Here is a 24,720-nt window from a genome sequence, read left to right on the forward strand (position 1 = left end):
AACTAAATAAATTTCATTCTTAGAATGTCACCAACTCACAATAGTATTGAAAAATAATTCAATACACAATTTTTTAACTAACATTTTAAAAATTAACTCGAAATAAATAACTTTAAAATTAAGTTAGAAATCCTGAGTCACCACCTAAATTAAAGGCCTTATATTTATGTAAATATTTTCAAAGTTAAATTATTATGTCTATTGATTATATTTACATAATTTTGAAAGTTATAAAATTTAGCTGAAGGCTGAAGTTTATAATAGGTACTTCGGTAAAAGTTAACATGTTCATAGTGAAACACCCTATATGTAAATACTAAATAGTATATACCTAGTAAGTACCAATGAAGCTAGAGTAAATCAGTATATGTAGTATTATGTAGTACCTATTTATTTACATATTATGTTTCCATTATTAAATATTCATTGAATGATTATTAATTAACATAAGAACATAAAAAAATATTCAAATATGTGTATGTATTATTTATGTAAAAATATATAAATAATTAAATAATAATATGTACCCATTATAGTTGTAGTAGGTTGTATAGGCACCAACTATGTCCTATGTACAATATTGTTATATGAAGCACAAACTAACATGGTAGGTAGCCAGTCAAAATTTGTTCAAATCATCGGAAATTATTATAAATAGGTAGGTAAATTTCAATTAAAATATTTTCATTTTAAATTCTAAATGAACTAATCACTAATCTTTTTAATAAAAATAATTTTATATTAATCCGCAATCCATAAAATGATTTATTATGAGCAGCTTTTTTGTTGAGTTCAAGACTAAATAGTTTATTTTGTATCTTTAGTGTCCCTGAGGAACCCATCAATTAATTTATCGCTGTTTATAGTTTCTGAGAATATCTTTCTGATAGAGGTTCGAATCCCGGAATCCCCGTAAACAAATCCCCGGTAAATAAAATCCCCAGAAAAAAAATCCCCGGAAAAAAATAATAATGGTAATAAAAAATCCCCAAAGCAACTAATTAGTATTTAAATAATAATAATAAAAATAATAATATTATCTTATATTATATCTTTATACCTATATTATTAATTAATATATATATATATCACTGAAATATGCAACAAATATGTAGTAAAAATCATTAATATATGCAACAAATATGCATTTACAAAATTTATATTTAAAAATTCAAAGTTGTACTAAGTATGAAAAAAATATAAAATAATAAAATATAAATGTATAAATAAGAACACGTATAAATAAATACATACATATGACTGTTACCGACCAAAATTTATATTTAAAATTGTCTAACAATTTACGAAAAAACTGACTGAACCGAATCTGACTATAATTTTACTATACCTAATTATATATCTATTTTTTTTTTTTATTGATTAACTAACTAATATTATATTTTTATTATTTATTATTTTTTTTTTTTACCAACTAATATACATACTCTAATAGTCTAATATACTAATTAGATATATTATTATAATTATGTAATTTTTTAAATAGTTGCTTTGGGGATTTTTTTTCCGATTGCCAGAGGTTCAATTCGTTCACGTTATATTGCATATCATCATTCATCATGCATTTTATTACTGTATTACAATAAAAAATACTTCACAAAATCGGAAACTTTTATTCAATTTTAATGCCAAAATCATTATTTATTAAGTTATTAAAATATTTTAATAGTTTAATGCCATTCCGCAAAAAATTTGGTTAATTATTTGGTTACTAAGAGTTATTGAACCAATCAGAGCTATTAAATCATTTAAATCTTGTTTAAGGGTAACTATAATTAAATCATTATTGATTCGGAGGATTATAAATGTATAACTTGCGCCAACCATAAACAGGTAAACAAAAAAATCTAAACTAAATTGCACCAGGCCGCAACATTAACGAGCGTCTAGGCCTCTAGGGACAGCCCGCGAGCAAATTCCTTATCAATTATAATATAATATTTCTTATCAATCAAATTTTTTTTTTGTTTATTATTAAAAGATCCTTGCGCTACACGTACAAATGTACAATATAAATATATATAATATTTCGATGGTAAAAATATTTATCTAAATCAATAAGTTTAAGTAGAATTTTTTTAAATATCAATATTTTTTTGCATAAATTAATTTGGAGGATTATAAATTTATAACTTCTTTCAAATATTATTTTCCATATTATTTCTGAAATGAGTATATTTTTTAAATTAGTTATTAATTATATAATTTTCACAATTTTTGTTGTACGTTTAATTAGCATCATTTTTTTTTGTTAATTTTTACAAAAAAATATTGATATTTTAAAAAATTCTAAAAAATAAACTAATTGATTTAGATAAATATTTTTACCATCAAAATTTTTTTTTTAATTTTATTTACAAATTGGCTATTTTGAATTTTTTCAATAAAAATTTAATCGAAATTACTACTAACTAAAAAACTTCGATTAAAAGTACCAGAAGAACAACGATTAAATAAACCAACATTAAACGTAAGAAAACAAATAATAGATGACTTGAACGAAAAAGATGGGTCTCTGTATGTGCATATTGATACACAGTTTGACCATGCTTATGGAAAATAAGACATGCTACGAAAACAGTATTTTTATGATAATTTTATATTTTAATTTATGACTATACTATTTTGAAAACAATATTTTTATAACAATTTTATATTTTATTTTATGACTATTATTTTGAAAACAATATTTTTATAACAATTTTATATTTTATTTTATGATTATGTCTATTATTTTAAAAACAACGTTTACAATGTTTACATAATTACATAATAATTAATTTTTTGTACGTGGTTTATGGTTTTATACAATATAATTTTATTATTATAATGTAATGAGTGATGACTTGAATAATTATGGTCATGTTGATACCATTTTGTCATCAGGTTACTCATTTTGATAAGAAATATTATATTATAATTTATAATTGATAAGGAATTTGCTCGCGGGCTGTCCCTAGACGCTCGTGCAACATTATGACCATTAACGTTTGTCCATTAATTCAATAAATGTTTAGGTAGTGATTCAATCACTGTGATTGTTCATACAACCAGACATAAAAACATTATTTCTATAGCTTTGTGAGGAACAATTGATATATTTATAATTTTTAAATTTTAATGAAATCGATTTTTTCGCATACTAGGTACCTACCTATAGTTCCTGGACGACCAGACTGACGTCGCCCCGAACACCGTTAAAAACCAAGAGAGAATAATCAGCATTGCAGCTTGGCAAGCTCGGTGGGACCGGTCTGATAAAGGCAGATGGACATACCGGCTCCTACCTGACGTTGGGCGCTGGTTAACAAAGCCACCGCTAACCCTGACTTTCCGACTGACGCAGGTGCTTTCGGGGCACGGGTGCTTCCGGAGCTACCTGAAGAGGTTTCATCGGGCGGACGACAGTTATTGCGTATACTGCGTCAACCCCGACGACACTGCTGAGGAGCACACGGTTTTTACCTGCCCGAGATGGATTGACGACCGCGTTCGAATGACTGAGATTGTGAGGTGACCTCCGAACGCGGGCGACGTTGAGGAAATCCTGTGTGGTCCCCTGTCACATGACTTGCCAGAAGACGCCCAAGCCCGAAGGAGAATTATCAAACAGTTCGAAACTAATCGCCTGGAGTTCATCCGCATGGTCGAGACGATTCTGTCGACCAAGGAAAAGGATGAACGCGAGGAAGAGGCTTTGCGAAGGGCACAGGGGAACGGGCGACCGCCCTGATGGAGAACGAAACATCCAGAGAGGTGGACTCCGGTCGGCTCGCCAATCGGATGACAGGCACGCGAATTCAAGGGCGGCGGACTCCGGTCGGCCCGAGAAGGACAGGAAAAAGTCAAGTAAAACTTGTAATGCATAAAATTCAGATTGACCTTTGTTAATGTAAAATTTAATTGTTAAAGCAAAACTTTGAAATGCTTGAACGAGGTAAGTCGGGGAGCTGTCCTGTCTGCCTCCCACGTATGTATTAATATTTGATACTGTCAATAAACGATGGCAGTGTCGCGGAAGCAATGCGAAAGCAGATCCCGCGGCGTCGTCGGTTAAAACGGAAAAAAAAAAAGGTACCTACCTATAGTTAGATAATATATATGTGTAATCATGAAGTATATATTTCAGCTTCAGATCATTTGGCATTTCGAAATGTAATGTGCATGCACTGCATTTTTTACTATAATTTACAAACTAAATGCTAAGGCATTATTTACACGCAAAGGAAATGTGATAATTATTTAAATAATATTGGAATGCTTCAAATTGCTATGAATCTATGATTAATATTTTTTGAATTAGAATAAAATAACACAAACTGTAAATAAATAATTGTTAATATATGAACTTCAATCATTCAAGACGGATGTGACTTGATGTTAAAATTTTATTCAAATTAACAACAACAAATGTCAAATACTTATGAGAAATCTAGTATTAAGATCAAGCCTTATGCATCAAAATTAAACATATTATAATTTTTTTGTTACGAAATAATTTACACATTTTGTAATTTTGTAAACATTTTAACTTTAAATACAATAATTATTAAGAAATGTTTTCAATTTATAATATTCAAGCTTTTTTACCCGCAAACATAAAATAAATCGAAAAAAAGTTTAAGTTTTCAAGTGTTTATATAAACATTAAACAGTAGAAAAAAACTCAACTAAACAAAATCATGAAAAAATTGGAAAAGGTGGTGATCAACACTCACTGCAAGCACTACAGACAACCCATAATTGTAAAATTTTCTTTACTCGGAAATTACATCAGGCGTACATACCGTACAGTACTAAAGTGGTCTCATCTAAGTGCACAGGAATAAATTTACACACACAAATACATGAATATAGTATAAGTTTATAATATAACCCTTATTCAATGTACATACCTTTGATATTTTGATTATATGTAATTTACCCAATTAGTCATAACAAGTTTTACCTTAATAATTTCGTTACTTATTATTATATATAAATTCCACGAGTGATAATTAAACATAGTTTTGAACTTAATGAAAAAAAAATTTAATAAATTGATGTATGCGTCTACACAAAATATATTAAGTTAACTTATAACTTATTAGTTATTAGTTTTATATAATGAATATAGGTACCCTTATTTCGGGCTATGGCGAATGTACATCCGGTAGGTATCTATATATACATACATATATATATATATATATATATATACATGTATACAAAACTTATGGTTAAATGATTGAATTCTTTAAAATATATATTAATGTAGATTTTTCTACAAATATATCAATGACTTAAATATTTAATATTATTATTATTATTTTTTTTAATTACAATAATCTAAATGTCTTATTGGTATTGATCGATTTTGAGTATCTTTAAACATTTTTAGTAAGACTATACTGGGGACTATACTGACTAGGTATGATAGTTATTTTTAGTTACAAAATGTACCTATATTGATTGAACTTAAAGTGTTTTAATTTTGTTTCTAATAAAGTTATAAATAATATAAATCAATATTTTGGATTGTTAATAATTAAACTTACAGACTAAAAATATAAGTTTTACTAATCAATATTAAAAACTGTGAACACAGAAATAGGGTCATATAATGCTCACACATCGGGTGGATGTAATAATGTTGTATTGGGGAAACAAAATTCAATTTATTGTCCAATCATCTGTATTAAGAAGACGCCACACCGGCATGTGTAGTCACCGTCTTACAAACGTATAACATAGCAAAATCTGTTTAGCGCGGGACAACTGTTCTCCCTCAATATTTATAATAGAATTTTCAAAATTTCACAACGCATAGGTAAGAACTTTATCTGTGTCATAGCGTCGTTATTTTTTTGATAATATAAATATAATTAAAGTTATAAGCTTAAGAAAATACATTTATTTTTTCACTAAATTACTTAAAATTATTGGTTTGTGCTATCAAAAAAATAACTACGCTATGACACAGATAAAGTTCATACCTATGCGTTGTGAAATTTTGAAAATTCTATTATAAATATTGAGGGAGAACAGTTGTCCCGCGCTAAACAGATTTTGCTATGTTATACGTTTGTAAGACGGAGACAACACATGCTGGTGTGGCGTCCTCTTAAAAGTTTAGAATCTAATCTTAAGATAAATCCCGAGAGTACTGTATCTTATAAGTATGTATAATCCTATTTCCAGACATAAAATTTATATAATTTATTATTCATTAACATTTGTATAGTGATTTAAAATAATTTTTAGTTTTAGAAAATATAAAATATAATAATATTACAAATGTTCATATACATGAACATTATCATATAAAAACAAATTGAAAATAAATATATTCAATTTTATAAGAATATTAAATAAATGCTTTTTTATTGTAGAAAACTATAAACTGAAAATATAGTCCTTAATTTTTGAATATGAATACAAATAATCGAAGAACAAAAAACACAAATTTAATTCTTGTAAATCCTGAATAAATCATTAGAAAATATTCTCAGAAAAACCTCTGTAGAAATGTACTTGGGTATGTATTTAGCATACAAGATAATTCACCAAGCATGATCGTCCCTAATCCTACCTTTAATTTATTTATTCAAATTCCGAAAATTTACATTTCTAAGTATGATTAAGCAATATATTTTCAAATACTAATATTTTGTGTATAATTTATTGCATGTTCTGTGGCGTAATCATGATATATAATTTAATATGCATATAATAGTAACTATATGCTAATGAATTAAATTTTTGTTTATTTGCAGTGTTCAATTATTAATATTATACTTTTATTTCACTAACAGGCGAATAATATTAAATATCATCGTAATATAGAATTTTATTAGTATATTACTATTACTTATTTAGGAGGTATACCACCCAAAATGCCTATACTCCTATATTTTTAATTGTTTAATCTGTCATTATTATTATTAATCAAGCATTAATAGGTTTAATGGGCATGTACCTAATGCTTACTGTATAGTGTATGTTTAATATTTACATATTATTTTCATTGTATTATCATTCAATTTAAATAATATCCCAGAGGTATTTAAATAGGTGTACAGAGTGATCCGCCATCGCCAAGCATGTCCACCCCTTTTATCTTATAATAATTTACACGAATTCTGATTTTTGTGATTATTAAGAATATTTTTTTAATTACTAAGATTTTTATGTATTATAAAAATTGTGGCAACTGTAAACCACGTTTATTTACAGTAAATGGTAAAGCTCCTAAAGGGTTTTTCTTTAATGTTGATATTATATTATGAGTATTGAGTATAATGCATCTTAATCTTAAATGAAAGCTTTTGAGAGTTATTAAAATTTAATATAATCTTGTATTTATTATGCTTATAGAAAATTTTTGAAATATAAATAAATGTTTTATCATTCTCATAAACCTATTACCAAGAGTATTTTATACAGTGTTAAATAACTGGAAAACGAATTTCAATTAAAGATATTACATCAATATTTTATAAAAAAAATCATTTAACACTTTATAGTTTGAATAGAAATCTTTTGAATTTTATTATTTCTACACAATAGCAAAACGATTTGTTGTGTAAAAAAATTGATCACAATACGGTTGGAAAATACTAAAGCGCTGCTGATTTTTAAAATACTTGAATGGTCTTAAAACGTTTTGAGTATTTTCAAATGTTCAAATATTAATAATAAGACGTGATAAAAATGAATTTTATTTTTATTATAAGATATTGAATTTTTTTTTATTATTCTTAGTTTTCTAAGCTGAAAATAATTGGAACAGGTATTTTCTTTTGTGAATGTTAGATGGTTTTTCTTAATATACTAGGTATTTAAGAAGCGTTATACGGTGACTGGTGATACAAGCTCCTTTTCGTAAGCCATAATATTATATGCCACGAAAACAATTAAAAAACAAAATTGATATTCTTTGTTTCATAATATAAAATTTTTTTTTGAATTTCAATAATTTCATTATATTTTAATAATTTTTAATAATAATGAACTTTATTGCAACACAAATACATACATAATACAAAATATACAAAAATACCATGAGTTATATATTGCACTACCCCCTATAAGCAAAGCTTGTGGTGGGGGAGCGAGTATGTGTACAATATATTACTAAACATTATTATATTATTGATTATACGTGTTGGTATTGGAAATTCATTAACCTAAAATGAATATTTATGATTACACGGAATCTGGATAGATCTGCACTAAACATCAACATGTGAGTATTGACTGGCGATGGTATTACGACCTATATCACAATGTATACCAGAGGACATAAGAGTATAAAACACGTTATCAATAAATATCATAATTTTTTTTTTATGAAGTCTTCATTCGATAGAAAATAATAGGTATCGTAAAATCTAAATAAACATCATCGCTGTACAAACACAAGCTGACGTTAATCGCATTACCGAGAATTTGCATTTAGTTGGTAGAATGTATTTTACTATTAATAAATCCTAACCGGATTATTTAGCAACGTTTTTCATTTCCCCACTAATACAGGAGGTGTTATTTTGCTGACACATCTTCATGGCTACGTCATTTACCCGTCCACACTATTACTTATTAGCCTATAATTCATAAAACTATTAATTATTATTAAATGATATGTATAGACATATAGTATATACCTACTATGCAAAATACAATATTTTACGACATATCGTGAGATATTTGTCGAGTCATAAACACAAAAGATGTATGATTTATAATTCGTAACCGTAACAACATTACAATCATGAATTATCTGTAAATGTATATATTATTAATACACAAAGATACTATTATATAATAATATATAATAATCAATATTATTTTCCGTGAACACATTTAACGCTCATATATAGATATTTAATAACCTTAAAAATATAACATACAAATAGTAGTGTTCTATTTTTTGATAAATGAATTAGCAGAAAAATCTATAGACGGACGAACATATTGATTGAAACAATTGTTTTCCTTTTTTAATAACTATATGAAATATAAAAAGAGCTATAGGCGCACGTTATTGAGTAATAATTAGATTAATTATATCACATTATTACACGTATTTAATTTTTTATTTTTAACAACAACAACTGTTTTACATACCTATACTACTTAATCTTTAGATATACTTGTTTTTATCTTTATCTTTTTTTTAGATCTGTAAACTATGGTTATAATTCTAAAACTAACTGAATGCGAGGAATTTAAAATTTGATAAAACAAATTGTCGACCCGACGTCTTTACACTACACGTTCATTTAGGGATACCATAGGGGTCATAGCCTATTAGACATCATAAACTACCTATAAATAATAATTTATTTCAGAAATCAGCATAAAAGTACATAATATTTATAAATTATAACCACGGCCTCTACAAATAGAGTCCTGCTATCACATAAGTCATTAAGTGATCAGTGGGTAAATACTAAATAGTCAAAAGTAAACTTTTTGGATAAAAAGGAAATTGCCTCCACCTCTCTCCGATCCCCCACCTATAACTTCCAGGACGAATAAAATCAGCTTCAACTACGTTCTCTGTTCTTACTATTTTGCATACCCGACTTAATTGTATAAGAAAAAAATAGGTACCAACCCAGTGTGACGAGTTTCATTGAATGACTTATAATGTTAGTTTGATTGGCCAGCTGACAAGTATATACACCATGGTCGGACGATGTCAAACTCCGCGTGTATATGGTTTGATTAGCACTTTCAGGGTTTAATATGAAACTGGAGACGTCACTAGGCCACGGATAAGGACGATTATCCTTGAACCTGTAAAAATATTCAAATAGCGTCATTATTTTTTTTTCAAGTATTTGTTTAAGGGATGTAACAATTCGTTCGGTTATTTTTACAAACTACACATATTAAGGGACTGTTTCAAAAACAATAATATGCAAAGTATAGTAAGATGTTATTTACTTAATACACGTACTCAGAACGTGTTATTCTCTTAGTCCTAAGAAGCTACGATTTTATTAAGTTCAAGCAATATAGTTTGTCACAGTTTTCAATTACGCCAAATAAATATGAAACCATAAGAAGCTTAGCATGTTATTAATTTTGTACAAACTTCTGTGAAAAACAGAATTCAGTTTTCAATGCAGCAAAGGCTTCGTATAGATTGTAAACAAGAAGTCGTAAGAAAAACAAGCAGTTTGAAAATCAACATGAGTAGTTATAACTCTAGGGCTCCTTATTTCACGTGGTACATGTTTCACGTGAATAGCCTTATTAAGATTTGATTTATAAGAATCGTATACAATTTTCAGTGAATTTATAACATATTATTAATGTGTATCCGTAAAATAACATGTTCACATACACCCACGAATTTGTGTATTCACGTACTACTGTAATCACTTATTTAGTTCTTTATTTTGATTCCTATAGGTTAAAAATGATTTTACTAATAGCAAAAATATTAAATACGGTGGAATACAAATACCGTACCTAATTTCTTTTTTTATTACAACATTATTTTCAACAACTATTTAGTAGTTATAAATATCGTACCTACTTAAAAAGTTTTTGCAGTAATGTAGTACATGTCTTCTATTGGGACCACCTTCTAAGAATTATTATAGTTAACAATTATTATTATTTTTTTTTTTTGTAAAATAATAACTATTTATAGTCTTGAATCTTGATAAATTATCTTATACTCTTAAATTGTGCTATTTTTTGTATAAATTATATAACTTTTCAATCGATAGCAATTGAAATTATTCACGTGAATTCATTATTTACGTGAATATGATTTCTATTATACGTATTTACGTATTTTAGCATTTATATATTCAACTGTTCATGTGTGTGTGTGTGTGTGTGTGTATTCACTTAAGAAAGTTAGAGTCCTGCTATAAGTTTTTTAAAGTTTCACACTACAAAGCATCTCTCAATAAAAAAAAGGCGAATACAACTTTTGACTGCTAGCAAGTTGAAAAAATAATTTCGAGTTTTTTCTCAGTCTTTTCACTTAAGAGGACGTTTCACCCGCATGTGTTGTCTCCGTCTTACAAGTGCGTAACATTGCAAAAACTGTTTCACGCGGGAAAGAACCGAGAAAGATACAGTTATAACTAAGAAACGAAATTTTCACCACATAAAAAGGATAATTTTGTCTGCGCAATATCGTTTTTATTTTTTCGATATCACTTATACAAAAAAAATTCTTATTATTTTATAATACATTAATTTTGTGTTTTTTAAGCATGAATAACTTTTTTTGTAGTTCTGATATCGAAAAAATAAAAACGATATTGCACAGACAAAATTCTCCTCTTTATGTGGTGAAAATTTCGTTTCTTAATAATAACTGTATCTTTCTCGGTTCTTTCCCGCGCGAAACAGTTTTTGCAATGCTACGCACTTGTAAAACGGAGAAAACGCATGCGGGTGAAACGTCCTCTTAAAGACCAATTAGCAATAAAGTAATGAAAAACGTATATAATTTAATTTCTCTTCAATACGATACATTTCTATAATTTTAATGATTTTAAACGATGATGACAAATTTGTTACAACGGTTACCCACATTATCCAATAGTCGTAATAAACGATGATAGGAAATACCTAAACAGCGAAACCGGTCGTTATGTCGTATGCTCGATGACGTATATGCAACAATAAAAATAATATATATTATTATAAAAGTGGTACACGGATGCGGTGGCGATTGAGACGTACGGCACATCGTCTCGTGCTGTTATAGAGCGATCACCGCCACCGTCACCGCCGCCGTCGCGACCAAGCCAGAGATCGAACCAGTCCGCCCCGAGGTATTCGCAGAAACCCCGCCGCCGCTCACGTACCGAACAATATACCCACCGGCTATCGATCGCGTTTTAGGTCATTGAATTTGATGGATTATATACAACACGGTCCGAATGTCATATGGTGTTACGTACACGGCGCGGCTTGAAGTACAACAGTGCGATGTTATACAAGAAAAAAACGGAAAGACAATATGATTGGAAAAAAAATAGGTAATATAATAATATAACAACAATAAATTACAGAATTTGAGAAAAAAATTGTCAACCATGTCTTACCGAGGGGTTTCAAGCGCAAACATTGTAACGCTTGTTATAGATTTATAGCCATAAGATGCGTTACATCTATATTCGTCGAGTGTTCCGAAAAAACCAAAACAAAACCTACATTTTTTACACCACAAAAGTTGTGTATTTGTGTATGTTATACTCAAAATATATTATTAATTATTAAGAAAAGTAATATTTATTTTTATACAATTATAAAAAAAAAAAAACAAAATATCAGGGCTAATAATATCTATCTTATATACCAAAACAAATACCCAATACAAATGCAGATCATTTCCTATATTTATAATTAAATTTTGTAGTATATATAGCTAAATATATAATGTATATAAGTTATAACTCATAACGCGTGTACCTACATATTATGTGTTGCAGTTTACAGTACTTAATAGATAATAAAAAATATAAATATTGTAATTCCTCCATATAATTTTATTCCATAAAAAATAACAATTAACGGAACATGGACCCACGTGCAGTTATTAGAATGAAGATCGTTCAACTCAATAACATGCATCAGCTCTCTAATTTCATTATTCTATTCAACGGGTGCCATCGCACTCTCGGGCTCATCAATCAATGTCAGTCATATTATAAATATTATTTTTTTCTACATTCTACTGTGTTGATATTATAATGGACGGAAATGAGCGAGAGGTGTAACATACATCAAATGATTTTTTTTTTTTAAATCGGTTTCACGGTATTGCAACCTCGCTAAATATGTAAACGTCAGATCAGTACGTGTTACAAATAAATATAGAAATAAAATAACAACTGTGGAGCAGATGGAGGGCAAAAAAACTTAAAAATGATTGAATTCGTCCACATATTATAGAAAAAAGTCAACATTCGCATAACGGTATATAACCATAGATTTTGAATACAGCTCTCGAATTATTTATCATTGCTTTAAAATGTACATTAATAATATATCTCTATCATGATTTAACGTTCCGTGATACGTCAAGATAAGTTTAGGAAAGCGAATTGCCTATGAGTAAAATTTACCTGAACACAATTTATTACCTGGTATCATATATGCACAAAAATCGTTTGAGATTTGGGGGAGGAATTTACAATAATTATGACATTAAAACAAAACAATACATAATAAGCTTAGAAAAAAATGTATGAAATATTTGGGGGGGTTATTCTCTAAAGCTCTACCCCTCCCCCTCCCTATTTGTGCCTATATCTGGGACGTAGCATATTTGGCTCCATGGTAATATGTATATGATATTTATCCTGCAGTCTAAAAATTTCAATATTTAAAATTTAAGAATATAGGTACCATGTATCTGTGCTCTATACTGTACTAATGATAAAATTCCTATATTGATAGTGTTTTATAAACAAATAGACTAGCCAACTACTTCTTCTAATGACCTTAAATGACTATTTGTTAATTGGTGTCTGTTTTTTCACACTGTAAAAGTAAATATTTAATTCGTACTTCATAAAAAAATCACACGGTTTTATTTTTATTTAGTTTTTCTCTCACCCTCTTTCTGTCTCTCTCTCTCTCTCTCTCTCTATATATATATATATATATATATATATATATATATATATATATATATATATATATATGTATATATACGAAGCCGTATTTTGAAAAAATAAATTTATTTAAATTTTGTTAAATATACTTTAAATATTTCCAGTCTTCACCATTTATTTTGTTACTTTGAAAAGTTTTATAAAGTATTTTTAATTGCATCAATAAAATTGAGTTTTAGAAATATTCACTGCACGAATTATTATTTTTTATTAATTTTATAATATCTTGAAAACTGTTTTATTATATAAAGTTATTGGTTATACAATATACGCGTTATACTATAATTACTCATCATTTAATAATTTAAAATATAAACACAATTTGTTAAAAACTTTAAGAGATTATTATTTTTAATACCATTCAAAATTAAATTAACATTTTTATTATAATATAGTAATGGATATTATAAATGTTAGTTATTATATAAACACGCTTTTATAATACACCAAAATATTTTGGTATCTCGACATTAATTTCACATTTTTAATTGTTTATAAGTATATATTTATACATGTATATATATATATACCTACATAATGAATAAATAACTTTAAAACAGTTAAAAACATGTCTTCTCTATTCCAACTATTTTTAGTTTAACGAATTCAATAAAATATTAAAAAGGATATAGTAGGTTAAATAGCTATATATAACAGGCCCTATTATTTGTAAAGTTTCGGACCGCATACTTAATTTTACTTCTTTAAATGGAAATTTTATTATTGCTACTGTCTTAATAAAGCAATGTTTTAAATATATATGTATACAAATATAATAATTTTACAATGTAATTAAATTAAACAATAAAATTCAGGAAATACTCCTGTATTTCCTAGTGGCTAGCATATTATTTAATTTTTGTTTTGTAGACCGTAGTGCGTGTGTGCACTTTTCACAATTCGTGGACTCGTCACACATTTTTTAAGTCGAGGTGCATATAAAATAAAGTCTGATATTTAAATATTTAAATAATCGCGAGTACCTATTAAACTGTGAAAATCTTGGATATTTGTCTTATTTTCACAGTAAAGAGAAAGAAATTCTTAAATATTTACAGATCCGAAGTTCATAAAAGTCTGTTCAAATGTCCAAAATAAATGTTTATATACACCCATTTTGCAACTTAGTTCCTATGAACAGGTATATATTAAGTAGTAAGTATATACTATTTTATAGTGATTTTAAAATTAAGTTTAACAAAAATAATAAAACTTTTAGGAATCACGAGAATAGTTATAAATTTACAATACAACTATAATGTACCAGGTTAATTACCCGCAACATAACGTATACACATAGTTGTACATTCGCACACTTAATGTTGACCATTTTTTATAGCAAGTGCACGGCTGAGTATACGAGTCGGCCATGATACCGGGAACGACGTCTTGAGTATACAATACACATTGTGTATTATTAATGCCCAAGCTAGAGAGTTAGTTCGCTAATTATTGTCATAGTTGTACATAAACGTCGTCCAATGGGACAGATGGATTGAGGGGGTAGATATAAATGACAACTGCATACCAAAGAAACTCTACATCGCATCTGTAATGAAATTTATGTATAAAAAAAAAACAACAACAAATAACTACCTAAGTTGTAACGTGTATAGTGCTCGAAAAAAGCGCACTAGAGTTTACGATTTATTTTCAAAGTGAATAATAGAAATTGCAGTTTTTAATTCTAATTTGAGTGTTGGACTGATAAACACAAATTATATGCCGTAAATAAATGAAAAAATATTAAGAAAAAAAAAACATTACATTTTAGTCTGTTTCACAAAATTATATTATAAATTAAAATCCAGTGGTAAAATTAAACACGGAGATTAAGGATTACACAATTACTGTTACCCAGTGCAGTTACGTTGAAACGAATTAGATTCCTTCGGGCGTGTTTGTTCCAATTTGTATTAAAAAATTACGTCCGCTGTATTTTTAATCTTAAATATACAGTGATAATTAATCTGCTTTTAGTTCATTCAAATAAAATTTTAAAAAATAAAATAGAAACGGATGAGCAGAAATTGCATCATTAAGTGCGGGGTTATATAGATTCAGTGGCGTGCAGAACATTTTTTAGACTTGAGGCAAACTATACAATTTGACACCCACCCTACAACCATTAGGTTTTTCATTTTAAAAAAATTGTATACATTCATATGATATTTAAAATGTATGATCAAACTAGTGCCCAGTTGACCAGTTGCACACCTATAGTAACCCATCCACCAGTATTTTCCCTGAGGCAGTTGCCTCAAAAAATAGCTGTTCAGCACGCCACTGTATAGATTATTACGGTAGTCAACTAGATTTGTAGAAATTTGGAGTAAAATGTAAATATTATCTCATAGATACAACGTGACAGATATATTTGTTACGATCGTTTTATTATGTACACTGTACAGTGTACACCTATATGAATGCATAGCAGGGTAAACAAGAGATTAATGTTTAGATATATATACGTTCTCCAATGAGCAATTGAAAGGTATTGAAAAAGTAGAACGTTTAAATCGCCGATAAAATATCTAGTCAATAAATCCATAAAAAAATTTGCTCAGCTGGAGGAGACGCTAAACACGACAGTCGATCAACTTGTTTTCCGATTGTTTTTTTTTCTGTTGTATCCATATTGAGCCCGTCGGAATAGCATAGACGTTTGATATCGAATAAAGTTTTTTCTGCGTTTTATATCTGTTCCGACAGACTTAATAGAACACAATAAACAGACACTCGAGTATTCAGCTGGTATAGTGTCGCGGTGGTCAGAATTATGTTTTATATACGTTTTAAAAAAAAAATGCATACAAAAATTTATTGTACATTGATTTTTTTTATTGATGGTAGGGTTACGTCGTGGGTGGTATCCGGATTTCATTCAAAATCTTAAGTAATATTGTACCCTAGTACCTACCTACACCGCGATTGCAGATAAATTACCGGCTTACCTAAACTCTACAGACTAACGAGTATCGATAAAAACTATGACACATATTAAAAGTAAATGTACTTTGTATTGTGTCAGCGTTGTTATATTATATACTTATATGCGTCACAACAGGTTTACCAAAAATCTCACTAGTCATATTAGTAGTCATCTCGGTCCAGACTCCTGAGAATGTTAACAATAATATTAAATTAAACCAATATTAATCCAGTAAATAAATATTTAAAAGTATAATATAATTTTATTAATGCAGAAAAATTATACACTGAAATAAAAATCAATAGGTATTTCTCATTAGTTATAAAAATAGTATTAAATTGTAATGACTACTTTTGAGATTTTAATAAATAATGTACCGTAAATGGCAAAGTATTAACATTTAAAAAAACCATTAACTTTTTATTTAATAAATTATTTTTCGAAAATCCTAATTAACGTTTAATTATAGAAATAAGTAGGTAATAAACTAATAATAGTAAATAATATAACAGGTAAAAAGCTATATAAAGTAATTTCGGATGGTTAAAATGTAAAGCCACTTTGCCATATTATTATATTATATAGGTATTCTACAAACAAGCCGATTTTATTACCTAATTAGAAAAATATATAATTTTTTATTATTTAATTTTTAAGTTAAACAAATATGCGTAAAATTACAACTTATATAAAATAATAAAATGTTTATTGGTTTCATTAACCGGAAACGATGAAATAAAAGTTAGAACCGTTAGAGGTACTAAAAATAATTAACTTACAATTCAAAAATATAGGTACCTATAATGAACGAACCCATATAATTCAATAATTTAAAAATATAATTATATCAGTATATTATGTAATAATTAATTTAAGAATAAAAAAAATTTTTAAATAAGATATTTCATAAACTTTTTTGATTGTTTTCATCGTAGATCTTAAATATATTTTAGCCACATACACAATAATATACATAAACGGCAGGGTTTTAAATCTTTTCATAATTTGTAGTGGGGAAGAGGTCACATAATAATATGATAGCCTACCGTCTGCAGATAAACCACTAATGGTTATATAAGTACTTACTATACTTAGTAAGAGTTAGGTTGACACTTCATATAAGATTAATTAAGATTTAAAATGTTAATCATAATATGTCGTATTATGTGAACTCTACTATACGAACTTGATTTTTCAAATATCCTGGACGTATTGCATGAATACTGAACATACATTATAAATTCAAAAATGTATTGATAATTTTAGTGATTCAGAAGTTTATTAACTATGTTGGTAGATTATTTAGAAAAATTAACCGAAACATCAATTAGTATTACCTATATACCTACTACCAAGCGTTGACCTATAAAATATGTATTTTATTCAATAATACCTAGGTAAATTTAATAAATTGCTATTCAAGATATTTATTGTTTCGCTAGTGTCAGGAAGGTTGTAAAAATATATATAATTATAGTTGTTATAAGTAAGTACCTTTTTTTGTATCACTATTTAAGTTACATTGTGTTGAGCCTATTAAATTGTGTGGCTATAACACGGATCATAAAATATGAAGTCTGACATACAATAAATACATGAACATAAAAAAGATATGTACTACCCATAAGATTTTGGTTTGATTTTAAGTCATTTATTGCTATACACAATACTCATATTACAAAATATACCTACTATATAATATATATATATATATATTATATACTAAAGACTGATACTGAGGCCGGGCCTTAAAAAAATAAAAGTTGTTAGATGTGGATTTTTCTTATTAAAAATTGTCATGCTAGACTTAACATTTTTTGTGTGATATATAATTATAATTTAAAATAAAAATGCAAATGCAAGTTTTTTTAAATGTTTTTGATCATGCATCTTTAGTGTTTAGATAAACTTTGTGTGATTATTGTTGAAATTGTGTGTTTGATTTTCATTAGGAAATTTAAAAGTATTTTCAGTTTGATTCAGTTGATTTTCATCAAACTCCAGTGGCATACCTAATTTGATTATGTTTGTGAAAGGGGTGGATGAAATTAACCACTACGACACAGCAACACTAGCAACTATTACTCACAAACATTATATTATAGTTAAGTACGATATAGTGTGTTGACGAGTGCTATAATCATTCTGATGACTAATCTCATATTGACACACTCAGAATTGTTAGTCAATGGACAATGAATGATTTTTTCAAATGTTGCTTAATGAGACTGATTTTTTAATATTTAATCGTCAAAAACATAAGCCAAAAATTTACAATCATATTTAAATATATCTAAATAAATAAATAATATTTTTTTTTTAACTATAAAGTTGTAATAATTTATGTTATAATTTTTTTTTTTTTTTTAATTTAAATTACATCTACAATCTATACAAATTTTTGTACAATAATTAGATTTGATAAAAAAAGAAGAGAAAATGACGGCGAATATTAAGATTGGAAAGTTATCCATTGATAAATGATACCCAGCAAGTGCGTTAGTTATTGACTAATGATTATTAATGTGAAAGATCCCTACAACAATTTCTTTTTAGTCTCCGTCGAGGGTTGTTGGGTAGAGTTTTAGATGATAATTTTTTGATTAATGGATTAGTGTGTGATTGGAGTTTATTATGAAATCTGATGTAGTATGTTTTAGAGATTTGATTTAGGGTTAGTATTTTTAAGTCTTTGTGAAGGTTGGAGTTTGTTATGTACCATGGAGCAGAAGAAACTAGACGGAGACAGATGGACTGGAAGGCTTGTATTGATCTGGTGTTGGAGGGTTTTGCGGCTCCCCATAATTGGATTCCGTATGTCCATAGCGGCCTGAGTAGAGACTTATAAATTAGTAATTTGGTGTCAATGTTCATTTTAGATCTCAATAGTGGTCTTAGGAGGTGTAGACGGGAATTAAGGGACTTTCGTTTATCAACTATGTGAGGATTCCAGGTTAGTTTAGTGTCAAGGATAAGACCAAGGTATTTTACTTGTGTGCAGATAGGGATTGGAATGTTGTTCATTGAAATTTGAGGACAAGTTTTTTTATTTAAGGTAAATGTTATGAAGGAGGACTTGGTTTCGTTGATTTTGATTTTCCACCTCTTTGTCCAGAGGTGTATAATATTGAGGTGTTTTTGTATCATATTTGAGGCTATAATGGGATTTTCATTGGTTGCTAAAATTGCCGTGTCGTCCGCGTAGGAAACAAGTTCGGTATAGGAGGTTTTGGGAATGTCGTGAGTGAATATATTATATAGAAAAAGGGCAATATCGCTAGCTTGGGGAACTCCGGCAAGAATGTCAAAGTAGTTTGAGTAGCATGATTTCTGTCGTACGATGAAAGTACGGTCACTAAGGTACGATTTTATAAGTAAGTAATAAGGCGCAGGCAGAAATTTTTTTAGTTTGAACAGTAAGCCTTCAAACCAGACTCTATCGAACGCTTGGGCTACGTCCAAGATAACGGCAGCACAGTAATGTTTTTTTTATAGTGAATGTTATAAAATGAAAAAAAAAGCGGGTAACTCGTGGATGTCGCTCTGCTGTACCTACTGGTCACAATATTAAGTGGGTTACTGTAATGGATGGAATTAAATTTGAATCCAATGATATTATATCATTGTATACGAAAAACAATTCTGAGCGCAGACAGTTTATCTGTCAAAGAAGTAATATAGATTATTAAAAATTTTCAAATCTTAGACTTGATGAGAAATTTATTTTATGAATTTCTAGCTCAAGATAATTTGCAACTTTTCGTAATTTTTAGGTATGTTGTCGAAATTCAAACTTTGAATGCTTGTAAAAAAAAATTGTGAATATGTATTTCTTTTATTTTTCAACTGCTATTGTAAAAATATGTTAAGAGCCTTGTATTCAATTTTTAAACATTAAAAAAAAAAAAAATTTTTATGAATTTCTATCTAAGATAATTTGAAGATTGACGTAATTTTTACGTATTTTGTCAACATTTTAGTTAAAATGCTTATAAAAAAAATTGTGCTTATGTATTTTTAATATTTTTCAATGGCTATTGTAACAATATATTAGGTGTCTTGGATTAAATTTTCAAGCTTTTCTACTCAAAAAATAAATTTTTATCGATATTTATAGGAAAAAAAACTAAAAGAGTTGAAAAATTAATGCTTCAATCTCCACCTTTGACTTTTGAGGGTGGATTGTGGTATCAAATTCGTATTTTGATGGGTTAATCAAGTTTAAAAAAAAAATGGAAAGTATGGATATTGCTCTGCTGTACCTACATTAAGTAAGTTACGGTAATGAATAGAATTAAATTTGAATCCAACGATATTACCTATATATCATTGTATACGAAAAATGATCCTGTGCCGAGACGGATTATCTGTCTAGAATTATACATTATTATTATACTTATTAAAATATTTGACTTTCCAGTGGACATTTTTAGTTTTTTTTTTTTTTTTGATAAAGGTAGACAAACGTATAAAGAATCTTTAATTAAATTTTCAAATCTTAGATTTAAAAAGAAAATTTTTTATGAATTTCTATCTAAGATGATAATTTGAACATTATATATTCAGTAAAAATTTGAACTTTATATGTTTATACAAAAAAATTGTGACTGTATTTTTTTTTGTCGGTGTTCACGATAAGTAGTCAAATGTATGCTTTGATTTTCAAATTCAGAAACTTTTCCATAGGGAAAGTGAATTAAGTTGGTACATTGAGGAAGTCAAAGTTTAAATTCTCAATAGTTTTTAAAAGATCCAGGGAAAACAAAAAAGAAAGTTGAGGAAAAACGTAAATTTTTACGCAAAATCGATTTTGAGTTTTTTGTGTAACTCTAAAAAATTACCGTAGAAATTTTAAATAAGCAGTTGAATTTATACACCATAAAATATCAAAATGTTTTGAATTATTTTAAGCTGTAAGGTTTTCAATTTTTTTAGTTTTTTCTTCTATATAAAAATTTTATTTTATTTTATTCATTAGGTAAAAAAGCTTAATACAAGATTCCTCATAATATATAAAAGAAGTTGAAAAATATTAAAAGTACATAGGCAAGTTTTTTTTTATAACCATTTAAATGTTGACAAAATGTATTAAATTGAAAATATAGGTACAAATTATTGAGTTAAAATATCTTTGACTGACAAACCATCTACGCTAAGGAATAATTTTTCGTATACAATCAAATTTAATAACAGTGTCCCACTTGTAACCTACTGTACAGCAAAGCGACATTCACTTACCCGCTTTTTTATTTTATTTTCAGTGCAATTCAAAAAATACCTGTACAGGTAGTTAGTATAGTCATGCAACTTTTACCTTGTATTATTATTAACTATACAAAAATCTAATCGTTATCTTTATTATTTGTTATACAGTTATTTTATAACTAAAAATTATAAAGATGATGGGAAATACCTAGGTGAATCATATTGTAATTCTAGAGTTTCTGATTTTTATTCCAAATTCTTAAAGACATAGGTATTGATGGTTATAAATTTAGTTGATTCTTACTATTATCAGTTATGAAGAAATAAGTCTATTGTATGCAATTTCCATATTATTATTATGCGATTTTATGGAAATATAGTAGGAGACCTGCAGGGGGGTGGGTTTATAATTTATCTATTTATTAACCAGTGTGGCAGTGTGATGACTGATGACACATAACGTTCCTACGTTAATATTAAAAATCAATATATTATTCATCTTATTCCGCTTGCAAGATAATAAAACAATAAGCTTCTTGGTACAATAAGGGTACATGTGACATATTATATTCTTAATAAGTTTCATCGGAAACCACGTCTGTCAGGTATTGTACCTTTGCGAACAAACACCAAATACAAAGTATTCTGGGAAAATAGTCAGAAATATAATAATAAGTCTGTCATTTTATGCATCTTGTTTAAAAATATATAACGCAGTACCTATATGTGTACTATATTGCCAACAATTTTTTTTTTTTTTTTTCATAGCTTCTTGTATAAAATTATAAATCAACAATTATTGATTATAAAAATATAGATAAAACAACTAAAATATAACAATTAAAGATAATAACAGTTACAGATAATAATAATGTACAAACCATTTGTAAAATACAATAAATGTTTACAAAGAAAATTCAAAAAACAGAAAACAAAAATTAGATGCTAAAGCCAGCCTCCAAAATAAACGCAAAGATTTGAGTTATGACTATTTCTGAAGTAGAGTTCAGGATAGAGAAAAGGTTAGGGGTGATGTTAAAAGCTTTTAGGAGTTTGAACAAAATAGTGCGTTTTAAGTGCAAGGAAGGATATTCTAAAAGAATGTAAGATATATCATAAACATATCCTGTTAAATGTAAGGTACAAAAAGGAGCGTTATTTAAATCCAATTTGTATGCATGGGTAGAAGTGTGTGACCTAAACGAAGGCGATTAAATTGTACGATGGATTTTCTATAAATATGGAGGTTTTATGAAGAATTGAAGGAACAATGTATTTATATTTGGTAGCGAATTCTGCTGGGAGATTTTACCACTGGGAGGCTCAAAGGTGTTTTTTGTGGTGACGTATAAAAGGAGTGAAATAAGTATGAGGAAGTTGGATAAGAGACGGACAAATTAAGTTAGACGTAGATTTGGCAAGACTTTCGGCGATCTCGTTACCATTAATCCCTATATGGCTTGGGATCCACAGAAATTGGATAGGATCATTTGACTGGTGAAGTAATTTATTTTGAATATATTAAATTAAATACTTTTCGTCAAAGGAATAAAAAAAAAAATACCTTTGTGCAGAAAAATTACAAACATGGAAAATTATCTTAATATTATAAAATAAAGTTTTTTTTTTTTTTTTTTATTAAAAGAAGCTTTGTAAACAATTAGCTTCGACAATTATGATTATAAATATTACATATGAAAGCAAGATAAAATAAAGTTAATAGTTTGAGTTAAATTAAGAAAATATACGCTACTATATAATAGGTTGACAAATTTTAAATTATGTGTCTATAAATTTGAAATACCTATCACATTTATTATAATAACATGGATAAGCAGAATCAGTTTTGTGTTAGTTTTTAAACTTAAGTGAATCGATCTATAATATGAGACTGAAGGTAAGAATACTATTTGTGTTTGTATGTGGATTTTTTAAATCAATTTAAATTCCAGTTATGAGTGTTATAACATACCTATGTAAAATATTAAAATTTAAAATGCTCAATAATCGCTTAAAAATTCCTCTTATTCATAACTTGTTTACACGGAATAAATGCAAGTTATTTAAATAAAATAATTGGCATGTGGAAGGTGGTAAAAATATAGATGAAGTCGTATTATAATCAAAAAATTAATAAATATTTAAATTCTTTAAATATGTAATAATAACAAATTTCTACTTTCCATTCAAAAAATCATTATTCAAGAAATAATTTATTAATTAACATGCTTTACATTTTTAAATATTCGTTATTATATAATATATTCCAATAGGCATTAGACATTATACGTGAACATTATCAATAATAGAACTATTTTAAAATTTAATTAAATGTTGCATAATTGTTTTCTATATCATTGCTTTGTAAAACATATTAAAATAATAAACATAATTATTAAATCCATTTTTAAGTAACTTCCTCCCACTATCAGAAATTATCATATTTAATACTATTAGGATATTAGGAATCTAATTGGTGAATAAAATTAAATATAATAATAAGTAAGCACCTTTTCATAAATAATAATTGTGGTGTATTTAATAATTTTATGAACAGGGACATAGACCCAAATAATCTCAAAAAAACAAAATTAACTCCCTAAAATCTATATTACTATAGACTATATAAATATATAATTATACATATAGTTATGTTGCAGACTGTACTGAGTATTCACTGCAGTTCCAATAGTTAAATACGTTAAATAGAGAATTATTTAGTGAGATTTCATGCAGTGAATTCCATGTAATCAAGCAAATACCACGAGGCACGTCCATATTACACTATTTAACTGTCCTGTAAATGCAAAACAAATAACTATATTTCATAAAGTATATTACCATCCTTCAAACAGATTAAAAAAATATCGTTTTTACATTTTGTCAGACTATGATAAACATGATGTAGGTAAATAATAAAATAAT

At 27.5% G+C, this 24,720-nt stretch overlaps 1 protein-coding gene across 1 annotated transcript in view; it reads right to left on the reverse strand.

Moving 5' to 3' along the window:
• Window positions 1–24,720, reverse strand: part of LOC107163200 (uncharacterized) — a 42,622-nt gene that overhangs the window by 15,197 nt on the left and 2,705 nt on the right. Inside the window, exon 2 of the mRNA XM_089220411.1 lies at window positions 9,620–9,801. Coding sequence (XP_089076537.1) covers window positions 9,620–9,801 — 182 coding nt within the window. The remainder of the gene's footprint in view (window positions 1–9,619; window positions 9,802–24,720) is intronic.

Source organism: Diuraphis noxia, unplaced genomic scaffold, assembly GCF_037042655.1.
Source record: "Diuraphis noxia isolate RWA-SAM2 unplaced genomic scaffold, SU_Dnox_SAM2 contig0002, whole genome shotgun sequence".
Classification (NCBI taxonomy): domain Eukaryota; kingdom Metazoa; phylum Arthropoda; class Insecta; order Hemiptera; family Aphididae; genus Diuraphis; species Diuraphis noxia.